We start from the raw sequence: 16,957 nt of genomic DNA, 5'->3' as shown, positions 1-16,957 counted from the left end.
AGAGAGAGAGAGAGAGAGAGAGAGAGAGAGAGAGAGAGAGGGTAAAAAAAAATAAGGATCTCTATCGAGAACAAAAGACAAGCATAGACGTTTTCCAAGAAGCCAGGGAAGATATACATAGACAAGTTACGATGTTTATGTGCAGCCGTTAGCCATCCTTGCTCATTTATTCAAAGAACAAAAACAATAAAAACAAAACTAAGCGCATCACAAATTAATTTCATGAATTCACACTTGCGCTGTAAAAAAGATTCTGAACACTGCAAGGATTACCGTGTTTTGTAAATGTATGCATCTAGTTTCGTTCAGTTATTGAAAAGAAGTTTCCTCAGACATTTCACACGTCTTCAGACTCCTGTTAGTCTCCTTCCAGGCCTTACACATGCGGCCGAAATATACTGGCTACTTGGTTACTTGATGCAAAGTTGTGGAAAGATGCCAGAAAGCTTAATAAGCTCAGTGTTTAGCTGCAAAATATATTCGCACTACTGCCGAGTTCCTTATCAAAATAATACATAATATAACAAAATTATATAAAAAAAATAATACATAAAAACAAATATCATACATACAAAACAACAATTATACATAACGAAATGTTTCTCAAAATAACTGTAATGAAACAATAAAAACGGGAATACCTTCGAAAGCACATCACATCAAGATGCCACTTCACGCACATCATTTACATTCAGGAACTGACAAAACAAATAGCACATACCGAAATACAACAACAGCAGCAGAGAAAATCACTTCACGATATCGACGAGAACGCCGTCGGGAACGGGACGTCAAGAGGGAATTCGCGAGAACAGAATTCAGAAAGCGAGACGAGATGGGGAAACTCCCACAGAAGACATTGCACAAGGTCCCTCTTCCTCAGAAGTCTTTTTCTGAAGTCACACCAAAGACAGATGGTGAGTAACGAGGTCATTAACAACGATTAGAAATAAAGGTGAAAATCAAAATAAAACGAGAGAGAGAGAGAAAATCAAGAGAGAGAGAGAAGAGAGAGAGAGAGAGAGAGAGAGAGAGAGAGAGAGAGAGGGGTATTCCAAGACAGATTTTCCTTTTCTTGATCGCCTTTATTTAAAGTAAGATTAAAAATAAAAACAAAAATAGGAGAGAGAGAGAGAGAGAGAGAGAGAGAGAGAGAGAGAGAGAGAGAGAGAGAGAGAGAGAGAGAGAAAAGAGGTATTCCGAGAAAGATTTTCATTTATCTCGATTTTTTTTAAGTTGCACGTAAGACAGATGGCGAGTAACGAGGTCATTATCATCTATCAAAAATAAAGGAAAAAATAAAAAAAAAACTAGAGAGAGAGAGAGAGAGAGAGAGAGAGAGAGAGAGAGAGAGAGAGAGAGAGAGAGAGAGAGAGAGAGAGGGGGTATTTCGAGAAAGATTTTCATTTTTCTCGAGTGTCTTTTTTAAGTCACACCATAGACAGATTAAAAATAAAAACCAAAATACAACGAGAGAGAGAGAGAGAGAGAGAGAGAGAGAGAGAGAGAGAGAGAGAGAGAGAGAGAGAGAGAGAGAGAGACGGACATTCCAAGAGAGATTTCGACAAGGAAATTTAAGGTGTTCATTTAAAAAAAAATGTTAAAGAAGAAATGTTGAAATGTTGGGAAGTGTTCTGCATCAAGGGATTTGCACAACAGAGCAGGAGTCCCACTAGTTTCATGACAGGGACGAAATTAAAATTAAAAATAAGAATCAGTCATAAAGGTATTTATAACTACCCAAACCTAACATTTCTCTTCTCTTGGCTTACTTGTCTTGACTTAATCTGGATTAAAATAAACATTTATGTTATCAACTGCTACCATTACGGATTTAACAATCTGACAAATGAGTACGCCATACAGTTTGATAAGTTACGCCAAAGGAACATAGCTGATCACATTCCGTGATTATCTTCCTATTCGATGTTTATTGCATATAATTATACATATATATATATATATATATGTGTATACATATATACATATGTATGTATGAATATATATAATATATAAAGAGAGAGAGACTACTGTGCTAATACAGTAACAAATGACAGTGACTGTAAGTCCCGGCCGGCCCTAGGAGAACTCCATATCATCACGAAAATCGGGTTCAAGTGAATTCCCTCTGCATAATGTATACATATATGTATATATTACTGACTGACAGAGCCCAAAGGATCGGCGCGATATGTCAGAGAGGTCAGGGATTTTCCCATAAAGGCCATACCATGAACTGGCGTGGGGCAAAGCTGGTTTTCAAAAGCAGTTGCCCTTACAATAGGAAGATGCTGGAATCTGTCAGTGTCAGTCAGACCAACAATATGAACCGGTCAGAAGGACATTGGAAATCGGATGTCACCGACGAGTTAATCCTAAGGCCTCTTCTCCAGCAGGTGTTCCAGAGGATACGCCCACCAGACTCGACGCAGACAGGAGCTAACGAATAGGATAGAATATGGAATTTAGGCTAAAGACCAAGAGCTGGGACCTACGAGGTCATTCAGCGCTGAAAGGGAAATTGACAGTAGGAAGGTCTGAAAGGTGTAACAGGAGGAAAACCTCGCAGTTGCACTATGAAACAATTGTTAGCGAGGGTGGAAAGTCAGATGGAAGAAAGGGAACACGAATCGAAGGTACAGAAAGGAATGAAAGAGGTTGTAGCTAGGGGCCGACGGGACGCTGCAAATAGCCTTTAGTAATGCCTACAGGCATTACATGAGGTGCACTGATGACACTACCCCCATGCGGGAGGATGCTTACGTAACCCAAAGCACAAGGGAATAACCTCTTTCCATCCGTCTTAGGTCAACGGTCATTTTCCTCTTTCCATCCGTCTTAGGTCAACGGTCATTTTCCTCTTTCCATCCGTCTTAGGTCAACGGTCATTTTCCTCTTTCCATCCGTCTTAGGTCAACGGTCATTTTCCTCTTTCCATCCGTCTTAGGTCAACGGTCATTTTCCTCTTTCCATCCGTCTTAGGTCAACGGTCAACTACATACCGCCAACGTCGTGCTGCCACACCTACATAATTATGCCTCATATAAACTCGTCACATGTCATTTGTAATACTTTTTCATCAGTGAACAGGGATACATATAAAGTGTCCGAATTATGTGGCTGCGACGTGTATATAGTGTTTTTATAGGCTTTTTATCTTCATAGTTTACTGTTGGATTACATAAATAAATATTCATAAATGTGTGCGTTTATATTATCCGAGGAATTACAATTAAAAAAAAATCAAATTAAAACATTCAAGAATTCAAAAGCAAATATAAAAAAGATTGAAAATAAAAAATAAATGAAATGAAAAAATCATTCTAATATCAAGAAAAATAAAAAAAATAATCAAAAGAAAATCACTAAAAAATAGAAAATACGTAAAGCAATAAAAATAAAAATATAAGAGAAATGAAATAAAACTAACAAAATACATAAAATATAACGTAAAAATACTAAAATTAATATAAATAGAAATAAAACAAAATTATACAGAAAAATATGAAATATAAAATACATAGCAATGAAAATGTATAATTTGCCATTGCTCAATTGCCGCCACCTATACAGTTAAGGCATCAAGGCAGCAGTGAAAGGTGCGCGCGCAATCAGCTTCTGAGAACCACTGCAAATCACGTCACGGTTTCATGCCCGATTCGAAAGGGAAATGATTACAAATGGGAACCGCGATTACGGGATTACTTGTCATTGTGAACTCTCTCTCTCTCTCTCTCTCTCTCTCTCTCTCTCTCTCTCTCTCTCTCTCTCTCTCTGTGCGCCAACCCTCCGTCTCCGAATGTTCCTACATCTTCAGCCATGAAAACATAACTAAATAACAATTAAATAATACATATATATATATATATATATATATATATATATATATATATATATATATATATATATATATATATATATATATATATATATATATATATATATATAGATACCATTCTGTTTAAATGAGGTCATGTTACTAATTGTGTTAATACAAACAACAATTGTGCAAGTAATGAGGTTATATATATATATATATATATATATATATATATATATATATATATATATATATATATATATATATATATATATATATAATCTCTCACTCTCTGCTCTGAGAGAGATCAGCTCTCAATAACAGAGAGAGAGAGAGAGAGAGAGAGAGAGAGAGAGAGAGAGAGAGAGAGAGAGAGAGAGAGAGAGAGCACGATAGCCTCATCAGTCAACATCAAATAAGTTCTAGCTCTCTTCAGCCGACACGAAATTTGAAGGTAAGTGAAGACCGCTTTAAATAAACAAATGATCCCTATGATACCTCGCCTTTTCCTTTCGCAAATAATGTTGTTTGCCATTTCACTTCCTGATAGTGGTAGTTAAAAATCTCTGGAGTGGAAATCAGAGACTGAATAGCTAAAAAGAACTAAATAGTGCTATCCTATACCACTCGCTTCTTACAATAATAATAATAATAATAATAATAATAATAATAATAATAATAATAATAATAATAATAATAATAATAATAATAATAATAATAATAATATTATTATTATTATTCAGAAGATGTACCCCCATTCATATGGAACAAGCGCACAGGGGCCACTGAGTTGAAATTCAAGCTTCCACAGAATATGGTATTCATTAGAACGAAGTAATAATAATAATAATAATAATAATAATAATAATAATAATAATAATAATAATAATAATAATAATAATAATAATAATTCTGCAACCATTTCAACACCTAATCATCCTTAAGTTAGCCCACAGCGCAACCCTTTACAAAATTTTCTTGAAAATCTCTCAATTTCTGAAATATCTTGTTGGCAGACTGACAAACAAACAAACACGTGTGAAAACGTGACCTCCGCCGAGGTTTCCCAAAATTTCTGTATTTCTCGTCGATTCACAGAACACAAGGTCTACTGGGGTTTACTCTCTAGGACCTTGCCGTAAAAGATTATCGCAAATCACTAATTACAAATACGCCAAGCTGTAATTACGTCCACCTGGTCGAATTCACACGTCAATCAGTTGCCTTTGCAACCGCGGTTCACTGCACACCCAAGAGTAAAAACTATGACAATGAGACGGAAAAGAGAGACGTGATTATCAGTGTTAAGGCATTTTGTATTTCCAAGTCTTTTTCGGTTAAATGCAAAAGAGTGTTAACTGTTTAGGCGTCAATAAAAAAACACATTTATATAATGACGTCATTGTCTCTTTCTTCTCACTACGATTCGCTGCCCATCGCTCCAAACTCCTCACATCTGTTACAAGTTTCATTAGTGATTAGTGTTTTTCAACCCTCCTCTTGTAGACCTGGGTTTGTCATAAAGGGCTTATTCCCCTTGAACTTGTTCATTAATTTATACGTATTTTACAGAAATGACGAAAAAATTTCTCTTACTTTCCCCCCCGCCTCTCTCTCTCTCTCTCTCTCTCTCTCTCTCTCTCTCTCTCAGTAATATCTCCTGATCCTGCTGACAAAAGCATGACGGTTAAAATGCCATTCCAAAGCGCCTTTCCTTTTAATTCTAACTAGCGACCTGATAAGAGAATGGTCTTCCGGTGCTTATCGAAATCCAGGCGATTATTATCGACCACCCGCGGCAGATTCACCTCTAGGAAATATCAAGAACAAGTCCACATGACGTGGCGGTCCACTTCAAGAGTGCCACTGAACCTATTTCGAAAGGTTATCAGACCATATCCAGGTCACAAAGACATTACATAGATATACACAAGCAATACTTAATGGTACAGACCCCATGGAGGCATCAAATAATCTGAGATGAGGTTTACGTTTATAAAAAAAAAAAAAAAAGACACCATCAAAACATGTACTTTAAAATGATTAAACGATATCCAGGGACTCTTTTTTAAAAACATTGCCTCATTTATAGCCAAACCTCATAGCGTACTATTATCAAACTGTGAATATTTTTTCTGAAGCTATCGGATGTTCATGTTTTTTCCTTGAGAATGGTCAACTTTAAACACCCTTTATTTGCATATTAATAACTGCTACACTCTTTCACCTGTACGGCCATGTGATAAACATCAAAGGTGCAATTAAGAAGGCCCTTTATACCTCTATATCCCCAGACACCGTTTGTTCTTGACTGAAAGCAAACTCTTATAATTCATTTTACCAAGGTATATTGACCATTTTTCCTCCTTTATTCAGCATATTCTGACCGCACTCAAAACCCACACATTTGCAACTGCCTGTATAACTATTCGTCAACCCACTCCATCACTGTAAAAGTCCAGGATTCAATTAATGTTAATAGCTGCCTCCCACCTATGAAACCCTCCCCTCTGACCCCTTCCAAATTGCATTCTAAACTGCATTCGTTGCCCGAACTCCTCAGGTCTGTCGCAAATTTTATTGACGATTAGTGTTTTTCAAGCCTCCTACTGTTTACTTTCTGGGTGTTTCCAAGTTAGACTAAGCCTCCTTCCCTCTGTCCACTAATTTATAAATATTTTCCAAAAATGTCACAAAATCTCTCTCTCTCTCTCTCTCTCTCTCTCTCAGTAATATCCACTGATCCCGCTGACAAAAGCATGACGGTTTAAATGCCATTACAAAGCGGCTTTCCTTTTAATTCTAATTAGCTACCTGATAAGAGAATGCTCTTCCGGTGGTTATCGAAATCCAGGCGATTATCGACCACCCGCGGCAGACTGTCGCCTCAAGGAAATATCAGGAACATGTCCGCAAGACGAGACGGTTCACTTGAAGAATGCCACTGAACCAAATCCGAAAGGTTATCAAACCATATCCAGGTCACAAAGACATTACATAGAGATATAAAAGCAATACTTAGACGGTTATAGACACCATGGAGTTATCAAATAATCTAAAATGAGGTTTGCATTTATTAAAAAAAAAACACACAATTATCAAATCCACTTCAAAATTCTACCGAAATTGTGTTCCACATATCTCAGTGGGGGGGAGGGGGGAGGGAAACTCTGTCCATGATACTGACACCAATACTGATTACATACACCGTATCCAGATGGTTTTCAAATCACATATCTCCAGGAAACCATCAAAACATCTCTTTAAAATGAATAAACGATATTCAGGGACCTTAAACATTTCCTCATTATAATCCCTTAAGCGTAATATTATCAAACTGAATATTTTTCCACAAAAAACTCTGATGATCACAATATTCAAAATATTTTTCTTAAGAATAGTTAACTTTAAATTTTCTTTGCATACTAATAATGGCTAGACTGTTTCACCATGCGACCATGTGATAAACATCAAAGGTGTGATTAAGAACGCACTTTTTACCCTTATATTCCCACACAGGCAGTTTTTTCTTGACTTAAAGCAAACTCTACAGCTCGTTTCATCAAGATATTGTGACCAGTTTTCTTCGCCCTCTTTCATAAATTCTGACCGCACTCAGAACCCACACATTTGTAAGTGCGTATGTACATTAACTCATCTATTCATCAACACACTCCATCACTGTAAAAGTCCAGCATTCATTTAATTAACGTTAACAGCCTTGCTTTCCCACCTATTGAAGGTCCCCCCACCTTCCATACCGCATTCATTCTTTTCAAACACCGACTTTAAGAAATGCGTCTGCAACTGAAAACCCAAAACAATGCAGAGAACTCGACGCTTCAACACAAATTGACCGTCGCCGCTAAAAGAACGTGAAAAGAATAGAAGAATTGAAAACAAGCCGGACATTTCGAAACTCGACCTAGAAACCTAAAGCAGTAGACTATATGCCGATTGTTAGAGTCACTAACCTTTATTTTTTTCATTATTCTGTGACTGGAACAAATGAAAAAGGTGAAGTTTCTTTCCGCGTAATTTTGGTACTGAAGGATACAGAAAAAAGTGGAAAACGCTGCTCTGAAAACGTTAGAAATATAAAAAGCTGGTTTTTTTCGGTTGTATTTACGAATTTTCGGCTCTAATGAATGAGGAGGAATGAATCGTAAAGGACTGCTGGTTAGTCTAAAAGAAAAAAAAAACTGGAAAGTGTGCACGTCCTTAGGCACTGAAGTGAGGAGGAGGAGGAGGAGGAGGAGGAGGAGGAGGAGGAGGAGGAGGAGGAGGAGGAGGAGGAGGAGGAGGAGGAGGAGGAGGAGAAAAAGATATTTTACATTTACAATTTTTGGTATTCTGCTCAATGCGAGTGAGCAAAATTAAAAAAAAAATGGGCCGCTGTGAAACCCAAAGCGTAGAAACGAGAAAGCGTTTTTCTCTTTTTTTCCAAGTTAAACACGAGGCTGAAAAGATCCCGAGATTAAAAATAATAAAAAAAAAAAACTTGCATGCGTATGCCCGCGCTACGAGAGGATAACATAACATAACACATCCCTGCCCATAACAAGAAGTGTAGAAGAGCGAACGAGGATAATATTATCTCTTTTTCTGTCTCTCGCTCGAGGATAATATTATCTCTTTTCTGTCTCTTTCTCAATTTTGGAGGACTCGAGAGCGAGAAGCAGCAGACGCTAATTATATATGCGCAATGCATCATTCTCTTCATTCTTCGGACTTATTCCTCCGCTGTACTTTATATTGCATATTAATCTGCGTGCTATTTCATCAAATTTCTCTTTTCGTCAGTCCTTTTTCGCAATATATCTCTTCTCTTCTATCTGATTTATTGTTATTTTTTTGCTTTCTGCAAGGTAGAAGCTTCTTTGACTTCTTTCTATCATCATCCTTCATAAAAGTAATAATAATACCGTAATAATTTGAACATGACCTCATATCCAGCCATCCTTTTAATAAATTTCATTTAAACCTGAAAGGAATTTTGCCTTGCAAAAGGTGCGGGGACATTTAAAAGCAAGGTTTTGCACGAACGTTCCATGCGTTCATGTGCAAAACACAAAAATAAAACATGAATAGACCTAATACGCACAAAATAAAATAAAACAAATAATTAAAATTACTGCTTCAAATTACACATAAACTAACGGCAGCCTATGTGTCGGTGGACTAATCAATTGCAAAACATTACTTATAAAAATTTCATGGATAACGAACCTCACGACTACAAAAAAGATAACCGGGATTTCAGGAACTAAAGGATTCAAATAAATTCTCGTAACTATATTCACTTCAAAGCACTTCTTTCATCTGATATGCAATGCCCATGAGAATGTTGACGGGTAAATGATAAATAACGAAAAGAGAAGCTTCCGTTAATTAATGTCTTGGCTTCCAAAAAGGAGATGAAACACCGTAGCGCCGATGGCGACAGCTACGAATACGCGAGATCCTGAAATCAGCAAGGAATACTCAGCAGTTTATTCGGTAGACACTTCGCCACAGGGCTATGAAGTGACCAGTGTCCTCAGAGAAATCGATGAGTTTTACAATAACAAAAAAAATCGAATCCATTGTCATAAAAAGTGGCTGATGTCCTTGCAACGATTAGGCCCAAGTTAACCAATGTCCTCTCACAACACGGAAGCCAATTTTCTTATACTATGAAAGCTGACTAGTGTCCTTATGCATATATATAAAGAATAATATACAAAGTAGTGGAGCGAGTCATGCCATAAAAAGTGGCTTATTTCCTTCACATACAAAGGAGGCACAGTCCTCACATGTAGAAAGTGGCAAGCGTTCTGTTACTAAAGGGTGACTAAAGTCCTCATACAAGAAAATGCTTCTTTTATGTCCTCATTAACTTAGAGAACCTATTGCCATTACACTATAAAAACTGAGTTATGTTCCACTACTCTTGAAAGGTGTCAAATGTCCTCCAACTAAGGAACGAAAGCTAATACTTTTCGCAGCAATATGAAGCTATCCTTGTGTCGGCACGGACTTTTTCTCAGTAAAGGTTGACGTAAGAAGGTAAGAAGGTCCTTGCTTCTGCTGCAATGTAAGTACAAGGAACCGGCAGAAAGACAGGCAAAGAGACTCACGAACAAGGCCAAAATACTAAACCTTGCAACTGAAAAATAACTACAGAATAAAACTTCTGTAAACTGCCAAGTGAAATATAGCACACACGCACGCACACACACACACATGCACAAGAGAGAGAGAGAGAGAGAGAGAGAGAGAGAGAGAGAGAGAGAGAGAGAGAGAGAGAGAGAATACTTATGACTTGTTTTTCAGAAAACAATGGCTATTCACTGCTAAACGTGAATGAACTCTTCAAGTAAAAAAAAGAAACGATGTAAACATGGAGAGGTAAATATATCTCCAGCCCGCTCCCAGGATGACGTAAGCTTTCACCGTGATCTTGAAGCCCCTATAAATAGATTTCAGTCGCCTCGCAGTAACGGAAATCTTGGCGCGAGGCAGGAAAAGGGCAAGACGACTAGCAGGGTCGTCAGGAAGTTACGTGACGCTAATGCAAAACACATTTTTCGCACAAAACGTATTCTTTCCTCGCGATTTGAAATTGAGACGTCCTCTAAAGAAGAAAGAACAAACTAATGAGTCATGAAATTTGGTCAATAAAACGTAGTACTAGGGCACTTCAGCGGTTGGACAGCAAGACAAAGGGATCCAGAAAGTAATTCGAGATGAAGTACACGAATCTAAAATTGAAACTGGGAGAATAATTCACTGTTGCGTTAAGAAGTGATAGCTGGAGAGGCTGGACAGCAATATAGAAGAAAGCAAGCGGGAATGGTGGTGAATTGAAAGACTAAATGTTGGCTGGAGCTAGGGGACGAAGGGACGCTGCAAACAAGTCGTGTCTACAGTGTACCGTGTGATGCACTGACGGAACGTCCCCTAACACACGCAATTATATATAGATATATATATACATATATATATATATAAAATACATATATATATATATATATATATATATATATATATATATATATATACATATATATAAACAAGTAATGTCTACAGTTCACCGTCTGATCCACTGATGGAACACCCCACATACACACACAACACAATATATATATATATATATATATATATATATATATATATATATATATATATATATATATCTCAAGCTGGTAGATCGTTGGACTCTTTAAAATACAAACTACCCACTAAAATATATTAGTAACTAAATACGGTACGGTACATGTGTGTGTGTGTGTATGTACTTATGTGTTTAGAGGTATGCGTGCAAACATACCGCACTGTTGCATATATATGCCCAATCCCACAGCAACGTGGCCCCGACCTTGGTACACTTGAACCGACTTGAAGGTCTGTGAGTTCAATGTAACAGTAATGAAAAAGATAATTAGCATATAAAAAGGAATTTAGCAACCGAAATCCATTTGAGAAATTCTAACTATTTCTCAAATGGACTTCAGCTGTTAAATACTAAAGTTCTTTTTCACGACTAAATTTATCAAACTTAATCAGCAGTTTTATCACAATCTCGATTTCTTTAATGGGTGTAAATGGCTAATAACATTAGTCACTGGAATTAAAATACAAAGAGAGAGAGAGAGAGAGAGAGAGAGAGAGAGAGAGAGAGAGAGAGAGAGAGAGAGAGAGAGAGAGAGAGAGAGAGGGGTCTTGGACAACCTCCAAACATCGGCTTTGAATTTCAAGGTCACTAGTACCATTTCCCTTGGGAACCGAAAAGAAAGCTACAACAATGAATCCTTGTATTACCAGGACTGGTTCTTGATGAACAAATATTCAGCCATAATCATCATTTAATATCGGTTTCACCTTGGGAATAACTTATACTTAAGGAGAATTATAAAGGGCTATTCCAATGATATTCAAATCATTTTTAAAGCTGACTTCGTAAACGGCGCAAGACGTTAACTGAACCTAAAACGGGGATGATAGACACGGAAGTGCCTTTCATTACTGCAAAGTATACTTCCCAATACTTCAACGCAAGCCGAGGCAAGGGCTCTACTTGCCCCCCACCCCACCCAAAAAACAAAATCTGCTTGCGTCACCTACCTCAATGAATTAGCATCAGCACTCCCAACGATGAGCGTCAACCCTCACGTGTGTTTGATCAAGCGCAGATACAGAAACTTGAAACAAGCACAAGCACAAAGCTAACATCTCTAACACAGCCATACGTACGCATAAAATACAATCAGTTAAGCATATTTATCAACTGTGTTCTTGAAAAGAAAAAAAAAAAAAAAAATATATATATATATATATATATATATATATATATATATATATATATATATATATATATGCCTAGCTCCCTTTCATTTTAAAGTCTTGGGAAAAGGAGGGAGGAGGAGACCAGGGGCCAATCAATAGACGTAGATGGAAGAACGACTATGTGGAGCGGATACTGCAGAAGTCATCTGCCTAATGAGATTAAATCATGATTCAACATATAAAAGCTTAACATGGCAGTGACTGACGTCTTGCTCTTCTCTGGGCGCGCCTTTGTTTTGGGAATAATAATAATAATAATAATAATAATAATAATAATAATAATACCGTTAGCTTTTCCATGATCGTCGTTAAGCGTCACAAGCCAGACACACTATATATATATATATATATATATATATATATATATATATATATATATATATATATATATATATATATATATATATATATATATATATATATATATATATATATATATATTACATATATATATATATATATATATATATATATATATATATATATATATATATATATATATATATATCTTAGCCAGACTCCAGTAACTCATTACAATCGAGTAATGACTAAGTATTTCATTCAAAGCTTAGATAACTGAGACAATGCGTTTATATTCATATAGCGTCGATCTCGCCCGAGATTCAAAAATGCAGTCTCTCTTAGAGCATTAAGTAAAGTCTAACGAAGAAGAAGAGGACTCTACACGTGGGACACAGTGTTGAGAATTACATACTCCAAAAGACAGCAACAACACTTTCGTTACGTAATAATTAAAACCGAGAACTCAGACATTTTTGCGCTTGTTCATAAAATCAGACAATGTCTAAACTTAAGTACAATCTATAGTAGGCCTATACATTTGTGAGGAAAAAGATATATCTGTTGCAAACGCAAAATAAAAAAAAATTGTAACTTCATACTATGCCATATCCAATGCCAAAACAGAATAGTGCCACATGGTTTGCATTGTCCTTCATCTTGTGCCAACATGCACCGCTGCCTGACGTATGATAAAATACTCTTAGGAAAATGTATCTCGCACTTGCTCTAATCACATTTACGATGACATGACTCTTTAACGCGAGAAGTATGAAACTGATGGCTAAGAGGTTACTTCACTGTAAGAAAAACGATCAAACGACACACGGAGAAAAAAAGATAAGAAGAGAGAAGAGAAAGCTTGAGCTAAAACAAAAAGTAAAAAACGGAGCAGAGCTTTCTGTCCGTAACCATGGCAACAACTCCAAGCGTCTTTGAGAGGTTTCAGCTTGGAGCGAGTATAACAATACCGGGTAACTGGACCACACAACTATTGATTTCTAACCATCACATTATTTTCATTCACCATGCCGCAATACAAATTCGGAGAAAATATAAAGTATAAATGACTGACAGTGATAAGTAATTAATAATGAAAGCGGTATGTGGATTAACCACAGCACTTGAACGGCAAAATCGATTCGGATCGATTGGTAGTTGCGTCACTGGAATTAGCCTTGCCATGTGGCGTTCTTGTGTAAACATTATTCTTTGTAAATTTGTATGTTCGTCGATGACATTTTTTTCTTTTACTTACTCAATAAACCGACAGATGTACATACGAAGACTTTGGTAAACGCAACAGTATTTTAACGATATGAATACACTGCATACTAGTAAAATATTACAAGAAACCATGTAAATATTTAAGAAACACAAATTTCTCAAAAGACACATTTCCATCAATGTATAATATATACCAGTCCACAAAAATATTCTTACTTGAAAAAACATGTAAAACAAGACAAGATATATGTGTGAAGGTGTGAGTATTTTCACACTAGTTTAACACAGAAATTTAAATAAATACATAAGATGTAATCTTCAGATTTTAATCAAAACAAACTCCCACCACATACACATTACGCACACCCATGAACAAGAGGAATAACCGATGGTTCAAAAAACGTATCTCAAACACAACGAGAAACTGCTTCTTCCCTTGAGTGACACCTGTGCTTTAACCCCTGTCATTTCAGCCGGCTGCGTCAGGAAATTCGACAAGTGTTGTCCCCAGCCGCCCCCGTGGCGTAAGTTACGTAACTCACTTTTACGTGGATCCTTCGTATTAACGGCTATTCAGGAGATTTGAAGATTGCAGGTGATGTAATTAAACGGCTATCCGTCAAATTAATATAAGGGAATTATATACTCAATTTATAGTGTGAGAACTTCATATGAGTCTCTTTATAAACTGGCAGAAATCACAGAGACCTAGCTATTCAAAATCAGAATCTGTCTAGACCTACTCACATTCTTGAAAGGGAAAATTTAATTAAACATATATAAATTCTTAAATGAGAGATGTTATCGACCCACTGAAATACTTAAATGTGAGAATTTGCCAAAATATATGAAACGCGAATTTATTCATGAGTTTTGAAAATTAAAAATTACTCGGAAACCCATAAAACCTGGGGATATTACATATTTAATATAAGATACAAATAGTATAAAATACGAAAATATACCTAGGCCTATACAAAATCCGAGAATTTATCTCAGACCAGCATAAAATAATACAAGCTGTTAAAGTTGTTTGGTTCGTTTAGACTTTAGACTATGTCAGCCCTAAGCTTATGCAGGCCCAGGTGTTAAAATGGACTGAGAGACCCGGTCCGGACCTCTGGCCTAGGAACAACCAAGGGAAACCTATATTATTTAGGAATTAAATCGCGAGTTTATCTAAGACGATTCTAAAATACAAGCATTAATCTCAGATATTTACGTGCGGACACCAATATCAGATTTCATCACACACAAAATAACATTTTATCAGAGAATTACAGAGAGATAACCAAAATATTCACTAAGAACTGCGCAAAAGTTTTCAAACGGTTAAATTATGGAACTTGCAGACGACCTTTGTAGTAGTCTTTTGCGAGTAACTTAAACAGACCTAACAACAGTACACTGCGCTGATTCTTTATCCGATAACAAGGAGAGAGAGAGAGAGAGAGAGAGAATGCATATTTACATTTTATTTATTCAGTATTCATAAGCAGTCCCTTTTATTTTAACGTTTACGCATAAACCGAAGTAGGTAGCCTAATTAGTGCACATGTACTTAAACCTTTGCTTGGATGTACACAACATGTAAATACTCCTGTACGAGAGAGAGAGAGAGAGAGAGAGAGAGAGAGAGAGAGAGAGAGAGAGAGAGAGAGAGAGAGAGAGCAAATTAGCGTCTGTTTCCATCGCAGTTCGCCCGACTTACGAGTCTCGCCTGTTTTGACTGTTCCGACACCCAACTTTAAAAATTCAAACAGTTAAAGAACATAACAAATACACATTTCATTAGCAAATACAGCTACAGAAAACTGCTTAAGTCCGTATGCGTAAGGGAAATATTTCTTATAAAAATGAATATGCATGAATACATGAACCAAAGTGATACGATGAATGGTTTGAGGGCAATTTAAATCTAGCGAAACAGTTGTTTCCTCAGTTACTAAACATAACAAGAAGCATCACAGCTTCTTCTTACGTTTTATCCCAAGCAAAAATTACACACCGTCGAACCTTCGCTAAAAGGATCATATTCGGAAATAATAAAACTATCTACGGTGCATCACTATACCGTGGCAAGATATAAGTAAAAACCCACTATTATCTTTATCAATCAAGCTGTGTTTTTCAAAATACAAAAATTATTGAAAAATAAAAACTTTGCTCATATACATATAAATATATATATATATATATATATATATATATATATATATATATATATATATATATATATATATATATAGTGTGTGTGTAATATAAAAATCCCACACACATTATGGTATATATATATATATATATATATATATATATATATATATATATATATATATATATATATATATATATATATATATATATATTATATATATATATATATATAATATATATATATATATATATATATATAGTGTGTGTAATATAAAAATCCCACGCTGGTATGACACACATATATTATATATATATATATATATATATATATATATATATATATTATATATATATATATATATATAATGTGTATGTATATATTATTCATTATATATATTATATATATATATAAATCGAAATCTAAAGGGCAAACTATCCTCCACGGTAAAATTGTCATTTGGTATATCCTGTTCTATTTGAACCTGTCTTGTTTGATAAATACTAACCTTATTACAGTAAATTATTTTGCGCCGATTCAAGTTTTTCTTTTGAAAGTGAATTAACGTTAGATAGTACCGATTATTGTATCTCTCATTACTGGCCAATAGTAATATCAATGATAATGACAGCAGCAACAATGATGATAAAAATGGTAATAAACTTTAAATCGTTGAAAGTACTGTATAATCCGCCAACAGCCCTAGGCTAAAGCACGATTATTAACAATAATTATTGTACAAATCAAGTTAGTAACCTAGATGGTGAAATAAAATTTCTGAAACCTGTAAATTCTGAAGAAAACCATTTGCCACTGCAGAAATGGGCATTTACTTACCAGAAGACCATTTTAGAAATGCTCCCCGCAGTGTCCCTCGGATTGGGCGGCCTATCTTTCTTCGTCTGGTCCATTTTCCCTTGCCGTCCACTCTCAGGCGATGTTAAGAGATTCTAACACTTTAAAAGAGATTGACGGAAATCAAAGCGACGCTGCCCTAGTGAAACACCTAAGCAACAAATGCCCATGCGCTCACAAAACAAGACTTGCTCTAGCCCGGACTACATTCAACCTCACTTCACACCACCGCCAGGACGCCTTTAATGTTACGATGGTGCGATCAGCTGTTTTCT

General features: G+C 35.9%; 1 protein-coding gene across 9 annotated transcripts in view; it reads right to left on the bottom strand.

Moving 5' to 3' along the window:
* The window catches only part of LOC136848092 (ATP-binding cassette sub-family C member 4-like), a 179,253-nt gene extending 162,296 nt beyond the window's left edge, over positions 1-16,957 (bottom strand). For 6 of the 9 annotated variants that reach the window (XM_067120278.1, XM_067120279.1, XM_067120277.1 and 3 more), the window contains exon 1: positions 16,665-16,957. In XM_067120278.1, the coding sequence (XP_066976379.1) occupies positions 16,665-16,738 (74 nt within the window). In that variant the 5' untranslated portion in view covers positions 16,739-16,957. The remainder of the gene's footprint in view (positions 1-16,664) is intronic. The other 3 variants (XM_067120280.1, XM_067120285.1, XM_067120286.1) reach the window with 3 other exon arrangements.

The sequence above is a fragment of the Macrobrachium rosenbergii genome, chromosome 18 (genome assembly GCF_040412425.1).
Source record: "Macrobrachium rosenbergii isolate ZJJX-2024 chromosome 18, ASM4041242v1, whole genome shotgun sequence".
Classification (NCBI taxonomy): domain Eukaryota; kingdom Metazoa; phylum Arthropoda; class Malacostraca; order Decapoda; family Palaemonidae; genus Macrobrachium; species Macrobrachium rosenbergii.
Note: the sequence above shows the minus strand (reverse complement) of the source record. Positions and strands in the feature narration are given on the sequence as shown.